Here is a 25,240-nt window from a genome sequence, read left to right as displayed (position 1 = left end):
GATTTAAATTATAATTGATGCTCAATTTAGCTCACATTTCTTTTTTCATATTACTTCAGTTACCACCTAAGAACTTTAGGAAATTAAATTAAATCCCAGTGGGCTGCACTGGAAGAAAAAAGTATGTGCTGAATACTGACTTGAGAGGTTTCACGTAGGACCTAAGTTAGATCTAAATTGTGCAAGCGACACTCTCTGTTATGGGAGTACCACTAAATATATTGATTTTTTCTAAGGGTCTATTAAAACATGTCAATATGAAAGCATTGGTTACAAAATTTTAGTGCCCATAATGTTTTACAGAGTACAGCAACCAGGGGAATTTAAGACTATAAAAACCTGTTTCCAAATTTATATTGGATATTCTCAGATGCCTCATATTGAAATATATCACCAAATAATCTGGGTTAGATATATCTACAGTAACTTTATCATATATTCTGCTATAAGACCCTGTTAAATATTCCAACCGTTTTGAGTGTGTCTATTATTGAAAAGGATAGCATTGCCTTTACAGTTTTACTTTGGAAACATGCTAGTGCGTCCATATTTCCATTTCAAACCCGTATTCATGATATCACCCCATGAGGTGGACCCTGGCAGCTGAGGAATTGATTTCCCAAGCATTACTAAACTAAAATCAACATAAAAGACTGTGGGTCATATAACTAAACTAAACACTATATATTTAAATGTATACATTGCAAGTTTCAGTAAGAAAGAAGTGTGCCTTTTCCACCTTTTTGATGGCCATCAAATTGCTATTTTGACTCCCGAAGTTATTTATACAGAATTTGCACACATTAAACAAGTAAGTATTTATCTACTCTGGTAAACGCATAAACAGAAAAGGCTGTGGGACTACAGCAGGGTCCGCAATTACACGTCGGCCACAGCTTTTCTATGTGATTATTGGCTACAGTGAAGCTGGAAAAAAAATATTGCTGTTGGATTTTAATGTCTTCAGATGCTTTTAAGCATCCCTGAGACTAGAAAGGCACTATAGAATTTTGCAAATAAGCTACCTTTTTCCCTATTTGTACAGCATGTTTTTAGCAAAGAAAAACATGTGTGGGAAACAAGCAAATGCACTTTTCAAAATTAATTTGTGTCAGGGATGAAGCTGTCTCCAACTCTAATTTTAATTTGAAAAGGATTTCATCACTTGATATTTCTCTTTGTCGACATATCTACATGAGTTTCTCATACAGTTTTTTTTACGACAGTGGAAAAATCTTGTGAAAACCATGCTATGAGTTACATATTTTAACATACACCCTGTCTGGCTACATTTTAACCCAAGAAGCACTCACACATGCCTAGACCTTCAAATTCTCTTGGTGAGCTTAATATTAAGGCCTCTACTTCAAAATCAAAATGGGTAAATTTTCATTTTTATTTCTATGAATTAGGTTAATTTATTTTGAGACTGTATTTAGTACAACTAAAAAAAAATTCAATAATGCAAACTGTACTCAGTATTGATCAGTATATCAAGAGTTCGATATTTAGATGTAGATGATGTAGCTTTTCTTCTGGTGTTATTCAATTATCTAAACTCTATTAACGCAGGCATATTTTAATCATAACTTAGGTGAACAAATTAAAATAACAAAGCAGTTTAACAAAGTAATCAGTGATGGGTTAATTACGTAATACTTGAAGACATGATTATGAGACCTTAGTTTAAGCAATTAATAAGTCTAACCATTATGGTAGTTTGACATCTACTTGTGCACTGCTAAGAGTGATGTAATCCATGCTGCTTTTAAGAAAGCTTTGCTCCTGAAAGAAACTCTTGGGTTAAGATTTTGTCTCTTTTGAAGTTAAGATTTTGTCTCTTTTGTCTCTGCTACAATTTGGAACTGGTTACATTAGTTGTAGTACATGTATGAACCAGCAAATAATAAGCCATTATATATTCTTCCATGATGTTTTCAAAGCATTTCTGGTCACATCATATCCTATTTCTTTTTTTCAGTCCACAAAATGGAAACCAGAATTTAAATCATTGTTTTCTCCTATGATCAGGAATGAGTTTTTCTGTAGTTTAAAAAAAAAAACATTGTACGTGGGCAGAGAGAACATGCGAACTTGTCTAGTGTCCAAAATTGGAGCCACTATGTGTAGCAATTTGGGGTTATTAATTTTAAATGCTAAAAACACAAATACATATGGACAACACCAATCGTTAAAGTCTTTAAATAATGTTTAAAATTGAAATGGCTTTCTTCAATATATTACCCAATAGTCTCTGTAAACATCTTGTAAACCTATTTTATTTAGTAGGACACACTGTGACATACAACTGCTATTTGCCCAACCAGAAAATATCCCCTATATCTTCTATACTAATACTATGCTGATTTTGTCCAGGTATAAGAAAGGGATGTACTCAGAGGCAAAGTGAACCCTTTAACCCCAGAGCATGAATTACGTTTGGTATAATTCATTCATGGTTAATTCATGAACTAGTGTTAGTTATTGTTTCAGTGTGGGCATGTGAATCAGTCCTGAGCAATGAGACATGAAAGGACATTTGCTGGGAAATACCCTGGGACTTTTTTCCCCTCCTTCTTAAGTGAAATTTACAAGATGCTCTAGGAGAACTGAACTTGCTGCCTTTGGTCACAGTGTGAGGACATGATGCCTTGAGTTGCTGTAATTATGATGATGAAAGCCCAGAGAACTGTAGAGAAGCCTTTTTGGAAACTCTACATGTTTGAATTGCTGAACTAATCAATCCTGGAAATACTCACCTCTGATTTTTCAGTTATACTTAAGCCACATTTAATTGGATAATCTGTTTCTTAGAACAGAAGATATCTAATGGACACTCATATCATAGATACTTTAAAAGATATCCTACAGGAAGGTTTATTATGTTACTAAACATTTATAAGTGTTCAAAGAATATTCTTTGAAAAGAAATTCAAATCACATAGTATTTAGGAGTGAGAAGGATTCATATAGATCTAACATTTGTTATTTTTGCCTACTTGAGTCTATTTCCTTTTTTCTATAAACTATCATCTCAATATGTCTTTCAAGCCTTCCTATCACTGGCCCTGTCCTCCCATTGATAGATTATAAATGGTCTGTGATCCAGGCCTGATCACTTTGATGGGTTTGGTGATACCCAGATGAACCCACCCATAACATCAGACTCCAACTTGGAACTTTCACTTCTGGAGTTCCTTGTGTGGAAGTATTTAAAGCTAGAGCTGCTGGTAACCATCTTGCTACCATGAAGGTTGAGAGCCTGTAGGAGAATCTGCTTTGAGAAACGCATAACTGCAGAAAAGAATGAGAAGATTCCTGATGAAGTTACTTGACTCACTGGATCCAGCACTGCCTAAAGAAGAAAAACCCCAGACTCTTCAGTTATATGAGTTAATAAATTCACTCTAAGTTGAATTTCTGTCATATACAACCAAAAAGTCCTTCTTAATAAACTCAGTGACCTATTTTGAGTAGACTTATTTATAGAACTCACTGTATGAGTCATATGGAATACTTAGAATTGTTCCAATAGAATATATTGTGATTTTTACAATGGTATCTAATTATTAAATATAATTCCATAGGCTTTATATATTAAAATTATTTTTAAAAACTTAGACTAATTTTTCTGTGTATATTATTTATTAACTTCTATTATGGAGCTTTTATGGACAGACTGACATCTTTCAATAGCACTTACTTAATCTTTGAAAAAGGTAATTTATCTTTTTGGAATTCACTGCCCACTAATCCTATTTGTATTCATCTGCATTTTTTCTGGATTCTTGTATTATCTTAGACTTTTTTGCACTTTTTTTTATGTCTAAAGATAATTTCTGTTATGTTTTTTAATATCATTGGCTGTTTGCACTGTATAATGGATACGTTTTTTGCTCTTTTAATATACTAATTCTCTCTTTCGTTGTCCTTTAACTGCCAATGAAGTCATTGACTTCCTTATGTCCATTATATTTTTGTGTTCTAGAAGTCTAATTTGATTATTTCTAAATGTGTTTCATCATTGTTTCTTGATTTTCCATAATTTCTAATTTCTTTTTAATTTCAACTTTTGCTTCTTGAAATATATTAAATTTACTTAATTTATCTTTTAATTGATTTTATTTTCAAAATCTGGTTTTTTTTTTTGAGGGTATAATTCTGTCGCTTGTTGTTTCTGTTAATGCTTTGTCATAGTGGCTTTCTCCTAGTGTGTTTCTGTGCTTTTTATCTCTCAGTTCATCATCATTGAGACATTACCTGGGGGGACTATGCTGAGACCTGAGTTTGAGGAGATTGCTCTAAGCATGACTTGAACATGGGTCTTTTAAACATGAGTCCTAATCTGAGACTACACACTTAGTTTAGGTTTATAAATCAATGGTTAGTGTAAACCCTGGATCCATATCTGAGCGAGAGGTGGTTTGTAGTCAAAAATTCTCAGGGAAGACTTTTGTCTGCCTCCTCAAAGCCAAGTCCAGTATGGGTAAGTTTCCTTTTTACGTTTCTTTTTCTCATCCTCCTCCCCCTCCCCTTGCTGAGAGTATTTCTTTTGCTTTCAGTTGTTTTACTTGAAGTTCTTTAACTGACTTTCCACCTACGTAGGCTCTCAGCTTTGTTTTGGGTCCCTTAAGGTCTTGATCAACAGAGATTTTTCAGTGCCTGGGATAGCTGTCAGGAAGAGCACCTCATTGGATTTGCATTTTCTCAACATTTTTAGCCTCTAAGGAGTACCTCAATTTTTTGCCTACTCATCTAGGCAGTGTATTCAAAGGGTTTTCTTAAAAATTACATTTTGTCCAGCAATTTCAGGTGTTTGATATGCCTTAAAAAGAAGTAGGTGTATCTAACCCACCATTCTGCTAGAAATGGAAGTCCCCTTTCCCTGTTTCTTTAGGGTGTAAACATTACTCATACATCGCTGCTATGTGAGGCCTCAACATCCCTGACTCGGTGAGGTTCTTTCATGAGGTACATACTTCCTTGGTAACAAAGTCAGATACTGATTTTTCATTTTTCTGTCACCCTATTTTCAATTTCACCTACTTCCAACTTAGTTACTTTACTGTAATTTATGTACCTCTTTGAACTATTGTAAATCCTTTTTGGAAGAATATAATATGAATAAATGTGTGAAACAAAGCAAATATTTAAAAATACCTGTTTTTAATCTTTTTATGGTTTACAAAAGTGCATTTTTACATACATTATGCTATTTTTGTTTTCTCCAAAATATAGGCAGTGAGGGTATTCTCATGTAGCCAAAAAACGATTCCCCAGGTGGTAATGCCTGAATCAGAATCCAGATTCTAAACCCTGGTCCAGTGCTCTTGTGCTTCAGGAATATTTCGAATATTTAGAAAAGACAAAATAAATGAAGTTAACTGTACATTGCAAACCCCCTAAACTCAAGTTATCAGGGTATTCTTTAATTGAAGATGAAATTGCTATAAAGTCTGCTTTCCCCAACACATTTAATTCTAGCTTCTGAAATACTTTTAATTGTTGAAGAATTTATTTGTGACAAATCATTTCCTACTTATATTTTAGATCAATTATATACCATTTGATGGACATCTTATACAGAACACTTTGGATACAATTAATTAACTTACATTAATTAAATTAATTCTAGAAGAATCAGTTTACCTGTTTAAATGTGAGACATCGCCAAAATTCAAAGATTATTACAGAAAAGAATAGAGCACAGCTATAATAGAGGCAGCTTATTTTCCTCTTCAAAGTGACAGATAACTTTTCCACACTCTATTTAAAATGAGCACCACTTACAGCTTTATCTGTATAGGTCTCTTCATAAAATGTTAGTATCAGAGCAAACTGTACAACTGCATATGTCTTTAATAGCCGAGATGCTGTTGATGAGAAGGGAACGTCTTCCCCCTTGACCTAGGAAGATAAGAAAGAAGTCTTTCCATTATATTGTTTCCTTATCTCTCTCAATGAAATTCATACTAAGTGAAGAGGAGAAATGCAAAAAGAAATGAAAGGTTTTGCTATCTTTTTTAATCCTCAAAATGACTCTAATGTTTATTACTTTGGATAGAAAAAAATGTAAAAATTAGGAGACTTGTTTTTCATTTCAGAAGCATTATGATTCTGATCTACTCTGCTTTATACAGAGCACTGTAAGAATTGATACTGATGATTAACATAAACAAAATGAACCTGTAATACGAAATATGAAAATATATCCATGATTATACATCAAAGTATAGCAAAAGAGAAAACGGAAGGTGATTTGGGATAGTGTAGATAGTCATGCTTCAAAGGCAAATACTGTCTTATTGAAAACAGCTTTCCCAAACTACAGTTTCCCAGAAATAATATAATCCTATCCTTATAATGCAGATTTAGGCATCAATATGATTTTAAAACATTCACTTTGAATTATCTATTGCAAAAAAGGAAAATAATAAATGAACCATAGCTGACTAGACTTTCTGGAGCTGAAATAAGCAAATTATTTCCACCTATATCAAGTTAGATCATTGTTATAAAACTAACTGTGAACATAACCAAGTGCCTGGAAATTCCAACACAGCAGCTTTCATAAGTGGATGAGAAAATATCCTTATTCAGATCAGGATTTTTGAAAAATAACAATATTCAAATAAAACATATTTCATTTTCTTGAATACTGGCTAATTTTTATACTCATAATTATCTTTGAAATCAACAGTAGCTTATTGTTTCTGTATTACTATCAATGACAGTTATTTTGATAAGCAATCTCAATACATATCCTAAATGACTGGAAAGAAATTCCTTTTCCTCCATTTCATAAGAGAAATTCCATATTGAAACTGAATTTTTCATTTGATTTTCAGTGTTTTAAACCTCTACCTCGTTTATTTTTAGTTTTTCATGGGATTTCTGTATTTAATGCTACTACGCCACTATGGAATGAATAAAGTTGTAATCTAATCTAATAACCACATCATTTCGGTATGACTTTAGACCTATTATTCTGGAGACCTCAGTTTTTCATGGACAAAATGAAGGCTCAACTGAGTCTTCTCTAAGGCTCTCAGTGACGGATCCATAAGTGTCTGTGTGGTTTCTGCACTACACAAAGGCTCTCGGCTGTTGGTTTGAGCCAAGAAAACCAGCCTCTGCTGCTCTGCCCCAAACCATGCTCCCTAGTAAGAGGGCAGTGTCAGCCTAGGAGAAGGCACCCCTCTTAATGGCCCCAAGGTGGTGTCCACTTATTAATTTACACATTACAGGGCTGTATCTGCCTAAGGGAACATCTTTTTTCAGATTTGCATGAAGTCAGCATGTATTACAGGCTGGCTGTAGACCTGACAATATGAAATTAATCTTTGCCATCATCGAATTCATGAACTTTATTTACCTCTGGAATTTCTTCATTCAGTCCAAGTCTTGGTTTACCTGGACCCCATCCTGGTCCTTTAAATATGACAGAAAACTTATTAAAGAATCCAGGTGTGGCCCAGAATGTAGTCCATATGGTAAGTAAATGGTGGAACTAGAAGAATAAAAATATAGTCTATTTAAGATAAGAAAAGACCATAACAAAAAAGATTAAATACATTAAACCATGGATTTTATTTTATTGTTTAATGTAACTTACAAATTATTCTTTATAGGTTATGTATAATTTGCTAATATTGATTAATATGCAATTGCATTACAAATTGAAATTCATTCTATGCATTCTGCATACCTTTACATTTAAATGTGTTCTTGTCAATATTTCTGAAGCTCCACAAAATTATAAACAGGAAATTTAATAATAGGGCAATTGTTTAGAAAATTAGCAAAAAATAAAAAGTGAGTTCAGAGAATTTGCTTCCAATGGATTTAACTAGCAGCCTGTGCACTCGACAGCCACATCGAATGACATCTTTTTTAGACTCGCTAAATGGTTTTTAAAGTTGAACATGGAATCATACAAATATTGCATATCTGTTATATATTTTTAAAATAATCTTTTATTTAATGTATTGAATTACAGACAAACACCTCATTTTAAGAAAAAATGTTCAAAACCATTTCTGATGGTAGACCTCTGAGGATTAAATAGATAGACCACATTCTGTAAGAGGAAAAGTTTGCTGAGTCAGAAGTTTACCTTGAGGCTTATAGCAGGAATTCACATTCTTTAAATAACACACATTTGATATGTATAAAGTTAAAAGTATGCCCACACATGACAAGGACTCAACAAATACTGGCTATTAGGATAAATAGCTATACATATCATATATGTTATAAAAATGTATCATAGGATTAAAAATAATCCTAGATATTGGGCATCAGCTGTTGACTCTCGAAATGAGTTCTACTATACATGCAGTGATAAATTAATGTAGAAAGAAGTTATGGCTCTATCAGAATTTGTGGTCTCATTGGTATTTTCACTATCTCTTACAGAATTTAAACTGCTAGCATTATAAAAATTGTTTTTTAATTTACTTGAAATATTATAATAAGGAATCTGAAGCAATTAAGCAACCATGTAGGATTTAGCTGAGCAGATTTTAAAGAAAAAGGAGATGTTAGATGGAAACTTATCCTGAGGCTTTGCAATAATAATAACACAGAAAATTAATGTTACAACACGCATTAATATATTTACCTGTTTTATTATTTTAAAAACTGAGTACCAGACTTCCCTGGTGGCAGAGTGGTTAAGAATCCACCTGCCAATGCAGGGAACACTGGTTTGATCCCTGGTCTGGGAAGATCTCACATGCCGCAGAGCAACTAAGCCCATGCGCCACAACTGCTGAAGCCCGTGCGCCCTAGAACCCACACGCCACAACTACTGAGCCCATGTGCCGCAACTACTGAAGCCCATGCGCTCTAGGGCCTGCATGTCACAACTACTGAGCCCACGTACTGCAACTACTGAAGCCTGTGTGCCTAGAGCCCGTGCTCTGCAACTAGAGAAGCCACCGCAATGAGAAGCCCACGCGCCACAGTGAAGAGTAGCCCCCACTCGATACAACTAGAGAAAGCCTGCGTGCAGCAACGAAGACGCAACACCACCAAAAAAAAAAACCTGACTGAAATTTTACTGCTATCATTCTAGACACAAACCATGAGAATACAGGGCTTTTAAATAGGGAGTACTTTCTTACTTACTTGTTTTCCAATGCCCTGAAACTCTTGGACTCCAAAGGAAAACAAAATGAATGGTCTATACCTAGTATTAAAGGGTAGTAGGGTGAATAATTTAAATCCTGAGAACCTCAGTTTCATCCACCAAAAAAGTGAGGCTAAAAAGAACCACTACCTTATAAGGTTTTAGTAATGGTTAAATTAAACACGTGTGCTGTTAGCAATGTCCTGCACATAGTAAAAGTTCAATAAATGTCCATTTATTTTGTTACTTTAACTTTCTTTAAAAACCTTGAAGAAGTAGCTTTGAAAAGCAGACCCAACGTGAACCTGTACTTTCTTCCCTTTCTGAATGCTGTATATCCAGTCCCCTGGACAGAGCTGTCATTGACTGGCCTCTTCATTTTTTCAAGCATTTTTATCTTTTTCTCATTTACTAGTCCTGACCCCTGGGAGTGTCTGCGGTGCTCTGCTACTGACGGATCAGAGCTTCACAGACATTCCTCATTTCTCTAGTGCCAACCATTGAGACCAGCGAACAACCAATACCACATGTCTGACAGAAAACTGGTCCAGGGCAACAAGTCTTAGCAGGTGAGGCAACGTGCAAACCTAACCAACCCGTAATAGCTCCTGACACCTCTGCCCAAGAAGAGGAGGGCAAAGGCCTCACCCTGAATTTCTAACCAGAGTCATGCAGGCTTGAAGCAAATATTTTTCTTACTCTGGGATCAGCCTTAATTATACATTTTACTACCACTCCTTCTGAATACATGAATATATTTCAGGTCTATTCTGAGAAAGGGTATGTTTGCTAAAGAGCTATTTCTTTTAATTCTAGGTAACAGACATATTTTAAAATTCTTACAATGAATTGTTTTCAAATGTATTCTGCCCAATTTGATTCAAGGCTCTGAGTGCCAGAGTTATTTCTAAATTCTTTTACAGTTAAAATATATATTTTTTAAGGCTAGTGTAATGTACTTCCACCTTTCAACAGCTGATTTTTTTTTTCAAATATAAAATTTATGAAAGGATGGAATCAATTCAGAAGAAATAAAACCAAGCACATTACCTGCACCTTGAAAGGTTCAAATGAATTAATGGGATGTGTTAGACCATATACAACTTTTTCCTTTTCTGCCTCAAATGTTCCTGGAAGATAAACAACAACGATATGATTTTTGACTTTCTGTGAATGAAGGAGCTAATTTAATTTTTTAAATGCTCATAGTTTAAAGGAGCTAATTTAATTTTTTTAATGTTCATGGTTTTTACTTACCAAAAATTCTATCCCATATAATAAGAGCTCCGGCAAAATTTTTGTCTATGCAATAACGATTTCTGCCTATGAGACAAAATATTTTTAAAAATTTTTTTGAAAATGGAAGTTATACTTTTTGAAACAATGATATTCCTAAAAATATCTTTTCACTGACAACACTAGACTTTATTTTCTAGTAAACTGAGTATTTATTTTCCAATTGATTTTACTAAAAAGAGCAAAGACTTCCTTAAAGCCATAGATATTTAGAATTATCCCAGATTTTTAAAAAAAGCATCGTTCACAATTTTTCTGGTCTTTAAAAATCTGGGATAATTCTAAGTAATTCTTTTTCTTAAGACTATTAAAGAGTAATAATTAAAAATTAAATGGTCCAGAACAAAAGGCAATATGAAATAAGATAAATATCAATAATATATGCTTTTTTTTTTGATGTGATCTTTACACCTTTTCACCACCTCTTTTCCACGAAGAAAATTTTCCACTTACAGTAAGACTTTCCTATTGTTTTCATCACAAAAGACATAAGTAAAAATTAAGTTACCTTTGATTATATTCATTGACTCAAAACATACATGATATTTTAATGCCCCAAATACTTAAATAATAGTTTAAATTTAAATAGTTGGACATAGTTTCCTAACTTAAAAAAATTAAATAAACACAATCATATCCACATGATTGTAAATCAAAGGAAAAAGAATATTAATCCACCAAGCCACTACTCCAATAAATTCAACTGTCTTGACATGTCCTCATTTCTTTACACATCTTCTATACATGCAAATGTACACATGAACGTAAAGGTACAAGGAAAATTCTCCCCTGGTACAAAAGTAGAGTGGGGCTGGCTACACAGATCCACCATTCATTGTCACACGTAGGCTAAACAGTGGCTCCCAGTTGGGTGAGGGAACACTTTGAACCTCAGGGAATATATGGCAATGTCTGGAGACACTGTTAAGAGTCATAACTGGGAGGGGATACTATTAGCATCTAATACGTAGAGACCAACATCTTATCATACACAGGGCAGCCCGCACGCTCAACCCGCATTCCCAAGTGAAGAACTATCTGGTCCAAAATGTTAATAGTGCAGAGGCTGAGAATGCCTGATATAAAGCAACATGCATGCGAAGGTGCTCTAAGGCCAAACAGGAAACTAGCAACTATTTCTTCTTCAATGTGGACATGTTTTTCTCCAGTCCTTGTGTTTCCTTTAATATGGAGGGAACAGCAAGAGCATAATGCTCTTGACCTCTGCACCAACTCAGTAATAATTCCCTGGGGTGGAGGTATGACTGTGGAGTTTGGAAGGGGAAACTGCACATGTGCAGCAGGACCCCACCCTCTCCCCACCTGGAGGAGCTTGTACTTCTGCTCTGCTCCCTGCCCCAGGGAAAGGGACCTGCCCACCTTGGGAAGGCAGGCCTGACGTGTGCCAGTACTACTGCCTGTGATGCCTGGACACTGATAAAAACGGAACAATAATATTTATTATTTTCTTACTAGCTTCCTTCTCTCAAAATGGCACTTGTGAGATTTATTCATGCCATTACATGTTATAATAGTTTGGACATTTTCATTGCAATATAGTTCTCCATTACATGAATAGTCTACAATGTATCTGTTCTATTGCTGACAAACATAAGAATTATATCTTTTTTTCCTATTACCTAATACAAATAATGCCAATATGCACACTCTTGTACAGGTCTTTTGGTGCGCAAATGTAAATACTTCTGTTATTTCTTAACCTAGGGTCTTTGAACCTTAGGCACTAGTCACATGGGATATTTTTCTTTGTCAGGAAAAAGCAGTGTATGTTGAGTTTGTTCATAGAATTTAGGCAGGGAAGTGAAGTGTTGTTTATTAGGCTTTCCTTAAATACCAACAGTTTTTAAGACCAAGACACTCTGACTGTACATAGGAATGACCCTCAGCATGGGGTCAAGGAGTAACTTTCAACAAGCTCCTCACAATATGAAGTGTGTACCCCCTCAGCTGGTTAAATCTTTTTTCCATTACATCTGAGGAGAGCTATGCAAAAAGGAAATTCAAAAGTCAGCTATGGAGAGGATTTTGTTTTGTTTTGTTTTCCTCCAGTCCTTTCTTTATAGATGAGGTTTGTCCAGGTACGAAGGAAGAAGCAAATGCCTATTTGCAGTGTGTGGTGACTAGGTTGGGTAATTGTGCTGAAGTGATACAAAATAATAATGTCATTTTTCAAGAAATGAGGAAGGAATGAAAGAAGAGATCGAATTTCCTCACCATGATGAACCCTATGATGGCTAGGAGTATTAAGAATCAGTTCCAAAGGACCAAGGTTATCGATGACCTGTTTAAAAGAAAAGGAACATAGTTATTAAATTATATATAATATTTAAGTACTCACATTAAAATCCCATATGGGTTAAGAAATATTGCTAGTTCCATGGTTGGCATCAGAGTCCAAGGAAGGTTCTTTATCTTCTGGTGTTCATATAAAGATAACAATGAGCTCATCACGATATTCTAAGAGACGATATAGTATAGTAGTGAGGTTAAGAGTAGTGAACTGACTGCCTCAGTTCAGTTCCTGAATCCTCTATTTATTATTATGTGGTATTGGGGAAATTACTCAAGCTTTTTATAAGTCAGATTCCTTATCTTTAAAATGGAAATAATTGTATCTACATAATAATGTTCTGAGGATTACAAATGTTACTGTATTTAGATGCTACTATTACCAAGGCATACTTCTTTAAGTTTCATGTCATTTTATGTTCTTCACCCATCAGCTATGTCTTTGATGACTTATGTTAACAGAGCATAACTAGGCGAAGGGAAATCCAGTATTATATTCGTTTTCTGGAGTTGGTTTCACCCAATAATCAGTCATGCAGTAACTTAGTACTGCAGTTGAATTACGGTGATCCTTGCTTATTCAAATAGACTCCTAAATGTTCTCTTACTGTAGATGCCCCATCTTCCAGTCCATTTCTGAGGCACGATTCAAAGTCAAATATGTAAAGGGGCTTTTTTGGAATTAAAGACCCTTTAAAATCGCGTCTGTTATTCTCTAATGTTCTCTCTCAACATTTCTCAGTAAGAACCCCCTATGCCAGAGTCTGCACACTCTAAAGAGTGTAGAAACCAGGTAGTTACCATAAATTAGAACAGCAGGCCATATTTAAGATATCCATTATGTCATACAGTTAATATTGGACAATGTGGGAATGCTTTTCATCTCAGTTACATTATTCTTTCTTCCATCAACCATGGCACATAACAGTCTTTTACTTTTCTTTAATCACATTCTAAATAGATCTCTTAGAGCCTATTTATGACAAAATCAATACATTGATATTTTAAGAAATTACTCACCTTTAAAGTTAACTTCCATTTAAAGAATATATAAGGAATAAAGTAATATGTTAAATGCTACTTAAGGGGAAAAATAGTCACTGAAATCGTAACACTGACACGCATTTGGCAACAAGTCAGTGGTACGAGAAAAAACAGGGAGCTGGGACTGCTTCAGATGAAAAGATATTTAAGATATATAACAACCAAACGTATTGTGGGGACCTTGTTTAGATACTGATTTGAACAAACCAAATATAAAAGACATTTTATAGGCAATGAGTGAAAACTGATTATAAACATAGTATGACATGATAAAAATACTGTTTTATTATGAGTTATGATGGCATTGTCATTGCATGAGAAAATGTAATTGTTTTTTAAGAGTTGTATAACTAAAGTATACATGACATGAGATCTAGGTTTTGCTTCATCATATATGGCAATGAAAAGGAAAAAGAAAAAAAGAATAACTGATGAAAACGAATCAAAATCAGTGTTTTTATTGAAATATAGTTGATTTACAATGTTGTATTCATTTCAGGTGTACAGCAAAGTGATTCAGTCATACATATCTATCTATTATCTATTATTTTTCAGATTCTTTTCCATTATAGGTTATTACAAGATATCATAATGATTTTTAAATTGAAGTTATGGAGCTAGAAACATTCATTCTATTATTCTCTCTACTTTTCTGAATGTTTTAAAATTTTTAAGACAAATTTAAATAAAAGAAATTACTACTCTAGTAATATACAGTAATGCTCAGTTAGTCAGTTGAAAATATTAATATTGATAGAGCCCTATAGTCCCAAACATACATCTATGTTGTAACTCTTTATATAGCAGGGTTTAATAATTTTTTGGCAACCTCTGACACTGAAACACCCAATTTGCAATTGCTCTGCAGATGTGCACAGCCACAGGAGCCACACGGTCCTCAGCTTGTGGGGTCCTGCACGTTCCTGAAGGAGAAGCAGCAGCAGCGTTGCCACATAACAATGTTGCATCTCTTCATAGGGCAGGTGTCACCAGCATCTCCTTATTAGACTCACTGCACACCTGAAAGAAACAGCCCTTGCCTCCTTCCCTGCTGCCCAGCTTCTAAGGGTTTCTCGGTTTCCATTACGGTACAGGCATGCAAACAAAGGATGCAAATCTTTGCAATGCAGAGGATATGTAATATGTTATCTCTCTCTCTCTCTCTCTCCTTCTCTCTCTCTCTCTCTCTCTCTTTCTTCTTGTCTCTCTTTTCTAATCTAGAGTTCTATAGCCATTTTTAAAGTTATCCATAAGAAATGTATTATGGGATCCAAACAACAGACATTTTTTGTTGATCCATAGGACTTTTTCGTTGATTCACACAACAGAACTCATTTATACATGAAAAAAATCTCTGTAATTTTAAATTTCAGGAGTTCAAAATACTGTGAATATATAGCCCTTATACCAGACCACAGTCCTGTGAAATAAGAGGCAAAAATATTATCCCACAAATGCACTACTAATGACCAGAAATTGGGAGGGGGAGTAAGTAGAGATAACCTCTAATTTTATTGGACTACATTGCTTTGTACTGGTGGAAAAATATTTGTTGAGAAGAATGGTGACGGAGAGAGAACAAGAAGGGGGTTTCTCAGCACTCAGGATATTGAAATCTGATGCTTTGCTCAGGCTTTGTATCTCTGGCAGAGAACCAGATGGGAAAGGAGAAAACCATTTTATCCTTGTTTGTGTCTTTGGTGGCTAACATATGTTACAAAAACAGACAACAAAAGGGGGTAGAGGAGACTACACTAACTGGTTTCTGCTACCCAGATGCATTTCTAATCCTTGGTCCTGGCGTGTGTGCAGCCAGATTTAAAGCCACACAAATGGTAAGTGAATTCAGATGATTGGAGCCTTGGCTGAGGGCATTATTTTTTTAATGTCAAGTACTTTTCCTCAAAGAAAATCTTTTGCTTCTGCAGGCTAAAGCACAGTGATATCAATATTGCAAATTCCTTTTTTTTTTCTTTTTTAAGTAAAATGCCAAGTATAACACAGGCAACCAGAGTTAAATTTCCTTGTAGTGCCTATGAGTACCTTGGAGCTGGGGAAGACCACCTTGGTGTGGGAAATGATTCATCATTCAGACAGCCCAGTCAGAACCTCTCTTGTAGTAAACCCTTCTGATTCAAAGTCATGGAGAAGTAATTAATAACTAATAAGAGCTGAGTGTGACGACTTATCACCCATCTTTGCAAATTCAGTCATTTAGAAATTCAACCACATCTAGCTTTGAATCATTTCCCGAAAATATTTTACTGTGAAAATAATTGGAGCTATTCTCATTTTTAGAAGTTATTTGTCTTGCTTTTTTTAGATTTAGATGAGTTAATTTAAATTATAAAATTTTAGAACATATAGAGGACTTAAAAATAATATAGTGCAATAACTCTATTACAAAAAAGCATAAAACTGAAGCTCGGAGAAGTTAAATTACTAATCCAAGTTTAAACATCTTAGAAGAAGCCCTAAAGTCTTCTCAGTTTCAACTCAGTAATCCTTCTATTTTTCTATCATGTTGCTTTATGAGATATAGCACTTTTTCCATCAAATAAAAGAAATCTAAATTTCTAGAACTTTAAAGGGAAATGATAACTAAGTGCTTTTTGACTACATTTCAAAATGAAATCCAGTTATTTAGAAAAAGCCCAGGAATTTCAGCTTCTGCATTGCACTCATGGTATTTTAGGCACTTCTGGGGCTTCTTAGGTCTCTGAAGCAACGGTCTGTGTCTTGTAGCCTGTAGTTTTCTATCAGGGTTTTATAACCTGAGGGCCATGGATGTCTAGAAGGGCCATTTATGGGCTTCAGAAGGCCAAGAACACCCTGAAGTGTCATACCAAATTTTATGAATATGTGACTATGGGTATTTTCTTGGGGAAAACTACTATTTTCATAATATACTCAAAGGGATCCATAAGCCCGCAGAGGTTAAGAATCAATGTCCTAAACAGAGTGCTTTAGGTTGTTGCCTTTGCCCTTCTTATATTGTGTTTTTAGTTTCTATATTACTAAAACTTGTGTGCTAATTTCCCACCCAATCTTCAAAGACAGTAACTTTAACATTTTTTTCTGCCTATTTCGTGAAATCATTGTTTTCCAAAAAGATTGTTTCTTAAGCTGTTTTTACTAGTTTAATAATAAATTATTAAAAATAAATAAATAATAAAAGTAACAATTTTATAATTATAAGCTCCATCCATTCTACTGATTAACCTTTATCCAGCAGAAGTGCTCTGGACTGGATTTGCTGGAGTGGTCACAAACTCCTTATTTCTCTCTCCACAAGTTATGGTGGATGTACAGAAGAACAGTTAAATGTAAAAGTAAGAGAACAGGAACCATGAGTTTCATCATGTCATTTCATCATGCCATTTCCTCTCATCAAAACTAAAACGAACTCAAACAAAAGGATCTTCATAATGAACTAAATAAAGTCCAAAACATCTGGAATTCAAAGCCATTCACATTTTTCCTCAAGACTGATCCCAATGCTCTTTCTTTTGCCTCTAAGACCTTCATGTCCCATCCTGACCTTCATGTCCCATCCTGACCTGTTGGAATCATGCTCTACCTCCAAGACCTAGCTAAATTTTCCAAGCACTCTTCTGGATTTTTCCAAAGGGAATTTTGTTTTCCTTTCTCTGAGTACATATCAAGATACCACTACTTTTTATGTCAGTCTGTCCTATGTCCTAATTATTTGTGTTCATTTCTGTGAAGACAGAAACTGGGTCTCACCCTTCTCGAAGTTTCTCACAGCACATACAACATTGGTTTGCACACAGTGATTTCTCAGCAAGATTATATTGGGTAGATAAGTCAACTTTACTGCCCTCTACACTTCTGCCTTTATAGTAGTGGTTCTTAAACAGGGGTGATTATGCTCCCAGGGGACTAGTGGCAATGTCTGGAGATATTTTTGGTTGTCTCAGCTGGGGAAAGTGCTACTGTATCTACTGAGTTTTAGTGCCTCTAACCACCCCACAGGGCACAAGACATTCTCCGAAAATAAGAGTTATCTGGGAAGCAGCCGCATAGCACAAGGAGATCAGCTCCGTGCTTTGTGACCAACTAGAGGGGTGGGATAGGGAGGGTGGGAGGGAGGGAGACGCAAGAGGGAAGAGATATGGGAACATATATATATATATAACTGATTCATTTTGTTGTAAAGTAGAAACTAACACACCATTGTAAAGCAATTATACTCCAATAAAGATGTTAAAAAAAAAAAAAAAAGAGTTATCTGGTCCAAAATGTCAATAGTGCCAAGGTGGAGAAACTCTGTGTCGTGGGTGTGAATGTCTTACTGTGCTCTAGTCTTGTGTAGTTCAGGAGGGAGGCTCTGTATAATTTCTGTCTTCTGATTGGGAAGTTGGAGGAAGGGGTGCATTAGGGAATGAGCCTGGTAGTTACTGCCAAGGCTAGAGGCAAAACATGAGTCTGGAGTGTCCTTAGAGTTTAAAGCCAGGAAAGTGAGTCCAAACATAATTTTTGTTTTAGTGAGGTGAAAAATTAAGATAAATAACTAAAATAAAGGGGCTAACAACAACAACAAAAAAACACACACAGAAAATCACAGAGGCTAGATGACGAGATAATTGAATTATGATAATCATCGGCAGCTGAATATCTTGAATTATCTTTATGCTCTCTTAGCACCAGTTTGTGTGGGCTTCAGTTTCAATGAAATGAATCAGAAATAGAAAATGTAGTTTCCATGTCATCAAGTGCTTTTCAAATTTCCTTTGAGAGTTCTCATGACACCTGCACCCCACCCACCCTCCAGTTACACTTTGAGTGAGCTGGATAACTTACAAGTCTAAAAGAGTGATGACACCTTCATAGTACGTAGGTTACCAGCCTGAAATCATTTGGCTTTGGAAATTGATAAACTAAGTACACGTGGTAAATCAAATATTTAAATGTCTATTATGAACCGACTGTAATTAATTCTTTCCATGATATAGTTCTCAGAAGTTTTCTCACTACCTTACATTACATGAAAAACATACCTCAATAGGTCTTTCCAATTGAAATTGAAAAATCACTTAGAGTTGAACTCTACAAGCATCGAAGTAAGTGTTCTAAATTAGTGTCTTGTCTGAAATTATTTCTTATAAAAGTAACTTAGTCCATTCTATACATTTCTTAATTAGTTTCACGGATTCTTCTGATTGGGAAACATGGGTTAGATTTTTATAGTTCAGTTAAGAATACAGAAATAATTACCGGATGGTCAAGTTGGATGACAAGATTTCCTTTCAACAAAAGTGATTAATTCAAGAGAAAAGTATTTCGTTTGTCTGTATTGCTTAGAAAATTGCCTCCTCTCACCTCACTTTGACTATTGAGGATAGGGAAGAGACTTTCTAAATCTAATTTTAAAAACTCTAATTCTATTTTCTGCAGTTTTTCTATCTGCAGACTGGCACCAAAATGCTAAAATATATTATTGAAAGCCTACAGAAATCCTTATAACAACTTACTTTTAAGAAAGAAGGCGTGAGCTTATAGTTATTTGTAAAGTTCTTTCCAAATAAGAGATGCTTACAAATATTCACGCATCCTGTCTGAGAGGAAAAAATTATAATAGGGAAAATATGTCTTAAAAAGCATGTGTTTTACAGAATTCTCATTATAAAAAGGAATGTGCTAACAATATGATAAATGCTGAGGGGTGACTGGGTTGAGGGTGAAGTGAAATGAAATCTCCGTAGCAGAAAAATGCCTGCATTCAGATGAGCGTAGGTTACAGGGACGACAGTGACTCTAAGTAATCAAGACTTCTCCTTACAGCATCATGCGTGATTGATGTTCCAGAGGGACCCATACCACTGCAGGCCTCTGGGCTTCACTGCATCAGTATTTAAGAGAAATGCTAAGCCAGCTCCCAATACATTTATCATCTGATATAAAAATCATTGTCATGTTATATTTAACTAAGAAACATAAGCTTGAAGTGCAGACTAAAAACAGCAAAACTTTTCAGGTAAATTAGTGGCAAGATTCAGTGCAAACCCAAACTAAAATTAAATGGACTAACAGTTATATTATGATTACTTGCCTTTTTCTTATCTAATCTTCTTTCTTTCTTCCTTCCTTCCTTTTTTCCTTCCTTCCCCTCTCTCTCTCTCTTTTTAACTTTTTCCTTCTTTCTTTCAACTACCTATCTATCTGCCTTTCTACCTATCTATGTATATGTGTATGCATAGGTGTTTTTGTATTAAAAATTTGGAGAATCTTTTATTTGGAAAGATCTTTACAAGTAACTATAGGCTCATGCATATCTTTTTGAAAAGTAAGTGATTATAAATATTTCTATGACCTTTCAATAATGCCTTCCAGTATTTTAGTCCCATTTACAAATTAAAAAACCCAAAGGACAAAAATATTAATGTATATACATATATTTATTTCTATTAAATATATTTTTTATATATACTAAATATTAAATACAAACTCAAATACCAATCAATGACAATTTTAGGTACCAAACTACCAATAAGGTTTTCTATTAGGTTTGGAAATAATCTGTCTCAGAGGATTAAAACCTGTATTTATAAGTCCTTATCAAAGTCTTATTAAAAGCTACTTGCAGAATAATCAGAGCAAGAAGTCTCTTGTCAGGGATTCCATTCATTCTGCAAACATTTATTGAATTTCTATGAACTTTACTAGGTTTTAGAAGCAAAAAAGAAATAAAGCGATATGCAGGTACTTCCCATAGGAAGCTTATTTACAGCCCAACGGTCTCTTCAATGGAAAGGTAAAGCTATTTCAGAAACAAAGCTTTTCTAAAAACTTATCTTTCTCGTAAAATTTTGTGATTTTGGGGGAAGGATGACAAAATCATTCCTTTTTTGTTTTGTTTTGTTTTGAATTACAATGCACAGCAGAGACATTTGAGCTTACAATAAATTTGAATGTGTAACTGGCACAAGAGTTATTTAACAAGAAGAAAATTGAGTTCCTTTTCCAGGTCTCAAGCTGAAAATTACACTTAATAGAGATATATGCTTAGTTTTCTATAGTGCTGCTTTGCAAACAGTCCCACTGCTTGTTGCCAGAGAATGCTGTAGAGAATTCTCCCTTGTTCATAAACTTCATCTGACTGTATGGAAATTAAAATAACCTATGTGGGTTTCATTTATTCAATAGGTATTTACTGAGTGCATATTTTATGGAAAGTACTGTGTTAAGATCTTTTGAAAGGTCATAGAGTAAAACAATGGAAATTACAATATATTAGCAGGTAGTTTATTAATTTAAAGGTAGAATGAATGACAATGTTAGATTTTTATTGTTTGCATATATATATATATATATTTATGAATAGGTTTTTCTCTCTCAAGAAAATCTATAGCAATTCCTCACTTAAAGTTTTAGAAAAAGGATAAAATCCATAAACACTACAAGTCAACATATTAAAATAATTTAACTTCTTGTTCTGAATTAGTTGATCTTTAAACACCCATTGTTTTCCTTATTAAAAACTTAATCAATCTGAACATTTATGGATAAATTTATGCTGTAGAGCATCTGGTGATGAAATGTAAAAATAAAATCTTAATTATACCCCCCACTAGATCTGCTGTGTTAATTCAAGACAACACATTCAAGTATTTAGACAGATGGTAGTGGAGGCCATATTAGCCTCTGATTTCTCTACAGGGAAGCAAGAGAAAGCAGAGCTCTTAGGATCTGGGCTTGTCTGCCTACTTTCACACTTTGAAATCCTCGACAAATGCTGATTTATTCACAGCCAAATGTTTTCCTATCTGATTAGGCAGTTTTCTACTTCAGTAAGCATGTAATATGGAGGTAGCTGAATTTCCACACTAAGGAGTGAAAAAACAATATTTATAGTTTGGAAATAAAACAATCTGGAGGAATCAGGACTGTGGGGATCATAAAGAGCTTCATAGGGAGTAAATTTTTGATGAATCCATACCATAGGGTTAAAGAGTTAAAAGCTTGGTTTTAAGAAGAATGAGACTAGGCTATGTTTATACAATAAACAAGGGTTTTAAAGAACTGTGTTTGTAATAAATTACCTTGAAAGCTGACTCTTGTCACTTATGATTGTATTATTCCTCAAACAAGAGGACAAGAGGTGGACAAGTTAGCATTCTATTTGAATTCATCTCAGCTTACGTTTTGAGCAACACTTTTAACTCTTCCTTAGAAAAATGAATGTAAGTAGCTGCTGAATGTGTTCCTTCAAAGGGAGGTGGATTCCAAGTGACTTTTTTAAAGCAACACCAATTAAATTGACCTAAGAAAAATGGGAAATATTCATAAGCATAACTATGTAAAACTTCATTCTTGTGTAACATCATTTTATATTTACCAATTTGGTCACTCAGTGAGAAAAGGAACCACATTGTTATTAGTGGTAGTAACATCATGTTAAAAGAAGGTAACTGACAAACTGAGAGTTCAGGTAGTTCTTACACAAACTCCAAATGTTTGACTCATACTAAGGCTCAGTACATTGTGTCTGCCATGATGATCATATTCCCAATTTCAGTGTCACTTTTACGTTCATTAATCAACAAATGTCAGTGATTACTGACCATGTACCTGGCAGTTTCTAAGCACTAGATATAAATCTGCATTTTAATGTTTACAATCTCATAGGTCAGATCTCCTGTCACTCATTATAAATTTTAGTCTGTTAAATATTTGTAAATGCCAAATGCTTAAAGTCAAATATCATAGCATGATTTCTCAATTAGTTGTTTGGAAGCTATAAGTATCTGTTTGTCATAAATTAATTTGCCCTGTTCCTATTTACATATTTTCCTTCTAAGGACAAGCTAAAGGACAACTTCTCCCCTTGTCCCTCAGAATTTATTAAAGGTTTATTTATTTATTTTTTAACTGTACATCATCTCTTAGTCAGTTTGGGATGCTGTAACTAAATACAATAGACTGTGTGGCTTAAACAACAAACATTTATTTCTCACAGTGATAGAAGGTAAGAAGTCCAAGATTAAGGTGCCAGCAAATTCAGCATCTTGTGAAAGCCACCTTCTTTCTGTATCCTCTCCTCTTTGTCTCTTCTTCTATGAGCACTAATCCCATCATGAGGGCTCCACCTTCAAGACTTGATTACCTCCTAAAGGCTACATCTCCAAATATCATCACTTTGGGGATTAAGGCTTCACCATATGAATTTTGGAGGAACACAATTCATTCCACAGCACATCCTCTCTGATCCAAATCTTTGCCATGCGTACTCTCTTCTTGTTTCTCCTTCTGCTTCTCTTCAATATGTACACATATTTTAAAGAATTTGGTTAACATGATGAATGCATTCATTCATGAAAAAGATATTTACTGATAATCATCCAAGCTCAAGACAATGGGAAAACAAAGAGGTATAAAACATAGTCTTTGTCTTCAAGAAGTTTACTTTCAGCTCCTGCATTCATTGTGCTCAAACTTCATCACAGCAATGTTCAGTCTAATCTCTTGGGAAGCTTGCTCAGGTTTCCTACTCTTGCTCTCCAGAGATTTAGATTCTGTGGTTCTCAAAATGGGACCATGATTCTATATCTTGAGTAAGCACAAATAATTCTGATGCATGCGGCTGACCGGCAACAGTTACACTTGCTTCTATTAGCTCTGCCTCTGTGTACCAGTTCCAATATGCAGGGTTTGTTTTGTTTTGGTTGTTTTTTTTGCTTCTTCATAATTGCTATTGGTTGAAAGCATATTATTTTCCAGACTATGTACTTAACACATGCTATTTCATTAATCCTAATAACACTCTTATGGGGTAGGTATGACTACTTTCAGTTAACAGATTTGGAAGCAATGTCAGAGAGTTTAAATAACTTTACTAAATGTCCACATGCATTCATTCAACAAACATGTTTGGAGCTCCTATTAAGTAGGTACCTTTTATATTCTGGGAACACACTAGTGAAGAAGATGTACAAACTTCCAACAGAGGACAGACTTCTCGTTCATTATAAAACCTTATGCCATTATGTTTTACTACTCCCTTGTTCCTGAAATGTCTTTCTCTTCAATTCTCATTATAGATTCCGATCTTATTTCTTGTGTCTGAAGGCCTCCAATTCCAATCGCTTCACAACAGATATCTGAATATGGTGATCTATGAATTTTTAAACAGCTTATTGATAATCTTCAGGAAACTCAGTAAAATTCTTGATATTTTGTCAAGTTTTTTCCTTTGTCAAAGAGTCACCAGAATCCAACAGTTTCTGGAAGGAGGTTGTGATCCTCAAAATGTTAGTAATAAAGGGTACCAACCCAGGTCAGAAAACTGGAATCGCTCTTTGGCCCAGAGTAGCTGCTTGAGAAATATTTTTTGAACATATGAACTTCAAAGAGATTTATATATCTAATACATGTGGAAAAGCACTACTAATTTATACAAGAATAAGCAGGGTGGGGTGAATTATTTTAAAAGGTAACTGTAGAACAGATGATTTCTTCTGGAGAGAACATATAGAGTCTACTAGAGAGATCAAGGAGTTGAAGGTGACACCACGATTTGATCTTGACATTGTCTTCAAGTAGCAATGGAAACAAAGAAGAACAGCTGATTTGAGGTGAGAAGAGCTGAAATGGAATATGTTTTAGAAATGTCGACTCAGAGTGGTGTCAAATATTCCTATGAATATGTTAAGTCAAACATTCAAAAGATAGGTCTTATATCCATAAGAAAATTCGTATTAGAGCTATAGACTAAATATGCAATTACTTGACGACAACCTAAAAATGGTGAAGTAAATTAAATTCTAAGAAGGAAGAATACTGAGAGAAGAAAAGAGAATTGGAACCGGAAATTCAGGAAGAAGTCAAACAGTAAGGGAGTAAGGAGAGCACAAGTGCTGAGAAATGTCTCAACTTATTTCAAGAACAAAAGGTTTATGATATTAGGTACTACTGGAATAAGCACTGGATAGAAAAAAAGCATGAAAGTTGATTTTTGTTAAAATAAGTGTCTTTCAAAAGCATATATTTTGAAATAGAACTTACTCATTCCCCCAATTTCCAAAAGATATGTAATCATCACCCTCAAAAATTTACACTCTAGGGCTTCCCTGGTGGCGCAGTGGTTGAGAGTCCGCCTGCCGATGCAGGGGACACGGGTTCGTGCCCCGGTCTGGGAAGATCCCACATGCCGCGGAGCGGCTGGGCCCATGAGCCATGGCCGCTGAGCCTGCGCGTCTGGAGCCAGTGCTCCGCAACGGGGGAGGCCACAACAGTGAGAGGCCCGTGTACCAATTAAAAAAAAAAAAAAATTTACACTCTATTAGGGGAGATCCGGCATAAGTATATTCTAGATATAAATACAAGTATGTACACACATATGTTTACTAATATCTAACACTAATAATTATTATCAACAAGTTACAGTTAATTGTCTATTTAAATACTGTTGTTTTGTTTTGTTTTTTTTTTTTTTTT

At 34.7% G+C, this 25,240-nt stretch overlaps 1 protein-coding gene across 1 annotated transcript in view; it reads right to left on the bottom strand.

The window, feature by feature from the left end:
- AGMO (alkylglycerol monooxygenase) overlaps window positions 1-25,240 on the bottom strand; it is a 338,930-nt gene that overhangs the window by 172,441 nt on the left and 141,249 nt on the right. The window contains exons 6-10 of the mRNA XM_007463784.1: window positions 12,665-12,731; window positions 10,391-10,456; window positions 10,184-10,263; window positions 7,376-7,510; window positions 5,791-5,907 (exon numbers count right to left, since the gene is read on the bottom strand). Coding sequence (XP_007463846.1) covers window positions 5,791-5,907; window positions 7,376-7,510; window positions 10,184-10,263; window positions 10,391-10,456; window positions 12,665-12,731 — 465 coding nt within the window. The remainder of the gene's footprint in view (window positions 1-5,790; window positions 5,908-7,375; window positions 7,511-10,183; window positions 10,264-10,390; window positions 10,457-12,664; window positions 12,732-25,240) is intronic.

Source organism: Lipotes vexillifer, unplaced genomic scaffold (genome assembly GCF_000442215.2).
Source record: "Lipotes vexillifer unplaced genomic scaffold, Lipotes_vexillifer_v1.1 scaffold489, whole genome shotgun sequence".
NCBI classification, from domain to species: Eukaryota; Metazoa; Chordata; class Mammalia; order Artiodactyla; family Lipotidae; genus Lipotes; species Lipotes vexillifer.
The sequence above is the reverse complement of the archived record's forward strand: the minus strand, read 5'-3'. Positions and strand labels throughout refer to the sequence as shown.